The 4,299-nt window shown below is 31.7% G+C and overlaps 1 protein-coding gene across 1 annotated transcript; it reads right to left on the reverse strand.

Annotated features, from left to right (window-relative positions):
- Positions 1-455: 455 nt before the first annotated feature.
- Positions 456-3,736, reverse strand: LOC124454840 (fibrinogen-like protein A). The gene is made up of 4 exons (XM_047005588.1): positions 3,678-3,736; positions 2,849-3,276; positions 2,344-2,724; positions 456-795 (listed from the first exon to the last, which is right to left on the reverse strand). Exons 1-4 carry the CDS (start codon positions 3,734-3,736, stop codon positions 587-589), a joined length of 1,077 nt encoding a protein of 358 aa, XP_046861544.1. The 3' UTR covers positions 456-586.
- Positions 3,737-4,299: the final 563 nt, after the last annotated feature.

Consider the following 4,299-nt stretch of genomic DNA (forward strand, 5'->3'; position numbering starts at 1 on the left):
TAAGTAAGGAACGAGGTTTTGTAAAAAGAAGAAGGTTACTTAGGAAGGATGCTAAATAAAGGATAAAATTTATTGTGCAAGATATAAGATTATTATTAATTATGACTTGCATCTAACGGTACAAAGAAGCCAATAAAGCAAATACAATTAATTTCCAGACGATCCTCTTTGCAAATTTTTAATCAGATATCAATCCTTTGTTTTCATAATTTGTTTATTTTGAAAAAACACAACGTGTTATATAAACGTGCAAGTCTTAATAAATGTGAGAAATCATATCATGCCATGAAGAATAAAATATGATAAATAAAAAAATATCTATTTAAAGAAGGCAGCTAACAGCATGGTAAAACACAAAAAGCTGCAGTTATTTTGAGTATGATTTGACGACATCAGCTTCATTTAGATAAACATGTTAAAAACTGACATTTCCTCCATTTCATTGATTGAAACAATATTTTTTATTACTTCATGAAATTAACACAATTTTTTTTCATATTTGCTCGCAAACAAACATATTTTTACATGACGTATTGATAGATATATTGATCATTGTCATGAAATTATAAATATTTATGAAAACTCTTCATGGTTTTATTTTCATTTCACTGGTTGTCAAGTAATTAAAACCAAACCAATACATGTTTTTACTATTTAGGGTGGATTGATAACAACTGTTATACCACCAAGCACCTTTGACGGAAGTGGCGCAATTTGCACTACTTCTATCATTATCTGAATCCTTGGTTGAAAACTTCATGTTATTGTGATAGGATAATTTATCCCCAGCAGTTCCTGAAAAGTAGAAATCGTTCTATAATTTTCTGGTGATTTGTATTTTAAAAACGTACAAGACATTGCTCATATCATTCTGTCATTATTCACAGAAAACTTTATACCCAACATTCCATGCATTTAATGATGCATTTATATTATATGAAAAGGATTTGCTGAACAGTTTTTTTCGTGGTTGGCTTGATTCAAACACACAGGAACAGAAAGAGAGTTAAGAAAAGCATTGTGAGTTATTTACACCGCTTTTTTACCAAAGAACATTCCCAAGTCTTTAGATATGGCGATCCAACACTTCAAAAAGAAATTGTTATATGAAACAGCAATAAATCATCTTCATTCTCAGACATGTTTAAAATTAACGCACAGCAATTTAAATTTCCGTCTTTATATTGCCTGATTCAAGCACACGCATCGACCAATCAGAGGACGAATTATACATTTGTTATTTTATAAATTTCTTGCTGCAGGCTTACATTTTTGCATGCTTTGCAAGAAAACATCTTTTCATATCATTAAAAATTACAAATAAACCGCTCTTTTTTGCCTTATACTTTTTCCGGATTATACATAGGAAAAACAAGAGCAAAGGCAAGCAAAAGTGCTTAGACCTGTTTCAAATGTCGCATTTACATGAGCCGAATGCATTTAAAACAAACATAGATGATTAATTTTATCGCATTTTCTTTTGTTTTAAATGCGTTCGACACATGTAAAATGTAACGTTTTAGACGGGCTATAGAAATACGAGCTTTGCTAATAGATAATATTCAGATAATTATTATCTTTCTGAGGAATACTATTTGTCCTTAAAGTTACTGAATATCCTGCTCTTTAAAGCGATCTTACGAATGCATAGTACATTGTCTAAATGTAAAGTATAAGGCATTGTATATTTTCTTTCTTGCGGTTGACATTTCAGACGATACATTTCTTTACCCTTAGGGCCTGTTCATATGAGACGGGCCAGTCCGCTTAAGCCCTGCTCGTTAGTTTCCTGGGCCAATTTGTATTCGCATTCATATGAGGCGATCTAGCCCGGCTGAAATGTTGCATTTAATTTCTGCCAACAAATATTGTATTTTGTGGGAAAATTAAATTGTTTTTAGACTCATACATTTTACAATCTGATTGCTACCAGTAAGTTCCGCCGACTATTGTAGTGGTATAACATGACATTTTCAAACTTCTTTTCAATTGCACATTGTTGTTTTGAAGTTTTTGCCATATTTAAATAACCAAATAAGACAAGAGCATGCGCAGTCTCATCTCTTCCAGCCCTGTTTAGCCGGGATGGCCCGATTGATGCAGTTATATGAGCCCGTTAGAACCTCGCTTCCTTCAAGCGGATCTCGCCAAGCTGGGCTGGCCCGCTCTTCATATGAACGCAATTTCCAAAAAATTGTAAAATAATATACGAGGCAAGATCTCGGCAAAGCCACCTATCCTGGCATAAGCGGGCTGGCCCGTCTCAAATGAACTGGTCCTAAGGTACAATCTGTCAACGCAATTTGCTATCACAAACACTCATTTTCTTTAATATTTTCTTACCTGTGTATTTTCCAATACTTAATTGATACTTAGAATTTCCATCCTTTACAACAAAATTTTCATATTCAGCGTATTTTTTAGTGCCTGACGTGTTTACTAGATCAATTCGAAGTTTATTTTTCTTTGCAGATGTTAGTCGATGTATCTTGTCCAATCCAAGCCAGAATTCGGATTCAAGATTACCAAAGCCACGTTTATACTCCGCCCAACCCAGATAAAAGTCTGTATTTCCATTTTTTATATGTCTTTGTATTACAGTCCAACCACCACCAGATGACGTCATGTCACAGAAGACTTTAAAGTATCCTTTACCATCAGGATCTATTTTGTATATTCCATTGTGTCTTATACTTTTTCTGTAAAGATCTGCGCAATCTTTTCCTGATGGTTATAAAAATATTAACTAACACAAAGAAATTAAATGAAAGATATTGTTTTAATTGAACAAATATTACTCCTTACTCGAATCTATAAGTATCTTTTCTTTTTTTAAAATCATTCTTACCTTTTTCAGAGATATTTGTAAGTTTTTCATTTTCCATGTAAAGTTTTTTCATTTGTTTTTCAAGACTTTTCAACTCCGTTTGTAATGTTGCCATTTGTGCATCAAGTTTTTTCATTTGTGACGACAGATCAACCATTTTCAATTCAACTTTCTTAATTTTTTGTTGTAATTTCACTAGTGTATATTTTTGTACTTCTGTCCTATTAATTTTGTGTTGAAGAGTTAACTTAAATGTTTGTAGATGTTTGTGCTCCGTCTGTAGATTTTTGTGATAAGTTTGAAGTGTTTTTATTTGTCCGTCTATTATTGCAATTTGTGATTTCAAAGTTGCACTGTTTTTATCGGATTTCAAGGTGCGTTTCATGTCATGACTGAATGTTGAGTAGAAATCTTTTAAATAATCCTCCTTTTCGTTTGTTAATCTTAATCTGCAAAAGTAAGAACAGCAAAGTGAGTCATAAAAAAGTTTTCAGATGAAATATTTCACACTATGAACAAGGAATTGAAGCAGATTTATATTAAATACATACATAACATAGCTAACAACTTATTAAAAAGGTGTAATGCATATAAAAGTCTTACTCCTTTCATACACAACTTAAACAAGAAAAACTTGGCTTGAGCTGATTTGAAAAATCCTTAGTTAATCATGTTTGTATACTTTTTCAGCATTGAATATTAACTACAACTCGACAACTTGTACTAAAGGTTATTCAAATTTAAAAAGAAATACGCCATAGAAGCGTTTCTAACACAGTCTTTTTCGCGTTCAAAAAAGTGCAATAAACATTTCCAAGTTCTTAGTTCTTTACACTAAACCATAGCTTACCCTTGAATATTAACAACGATGCAGGTAATCGCCACCAACGCACAAATAAAGCTCACCATCTTGTCTCGTCTCAAATGTCTTACAAGTAATCACTTCAGGTTTAGATGAAGATCGAGGCTCTTTATATATGTGCGTGTCCAGCATAAATAAATTGTGAGGATAAAAAAGCCTTTACAAATTTATACAGACTAATTTGTTTCATCAGATAATTGAATTGCTTTAAATATTTTAAATATGTTGAATAATTTGCACACATAGCCACAAACTTGACATTGTTTCAATTTTAAAGGCAAATTCACTCAACTTAGAAGAAGTTTAAAAAATTGGCTCAAAACTTAAAACTCGGTAGTTTTGAAGGATTTGCAACATAACATTTTTTCTTTAATAAACAGGCCTTTATTTATCGTAAAACAACAACACTAGCTAATTAATATAAAATTAATGAATAAAGACTTATTGTGGTATTTTGGTAACAAACTAAATGTAGCTGTTAAATACGTTGTATTTCATTGATAGCTTGCTCCCGATGTTATAGATTTTTAAGAAAACAATTTAAAAATAAGAAAGAGTTATAATAAAAGTACAAGGTATTGCAGTGAGTGTTGTGTTTTGCTAAAAAAAG

Source organism: Xenia sp. Carnegie-2017, unplaced genomic scaffold (assembly GCF_021976095.1).
Source record: "Xenia sp. Carnegie-2017 unplaced genomic scaffold, XeniaSp_v1 HiC_scaffold_3, whole genome shotgun sequence".
NCBI lineage: Eukaryota > Metazoa > Cnidaria > Anthozoa > Malacalcyonacea > Xeniidae > Xenia > Xenia sp. Carnegie-2017.

Excerpts from the sequence above, each read along its gene's own strand:
- LOC124454840 (XM_047005588.1), bottom strand. The coding sequence starts at position 3,736 with ATGGTGAGCTTTATTTGTGCGTTGGTGGCGATTACCTGCATCGTTGTT. Across the intron at positions 3,277-3,677 it reads ATCGTTGTTAATATTCAAGG|ATTAAGATTAACAAACGAAA; the intron begins GTAAGCTATGGT and ends TTACTTTTGCAG. Across the intron at positions 2,725-2,848 it reads TACAAATATCTCTGAAAAAG|GAAAAGATTGCGCAGATCTT; the intron begins GTAAGAATGATT and ends TATAACCATCAG.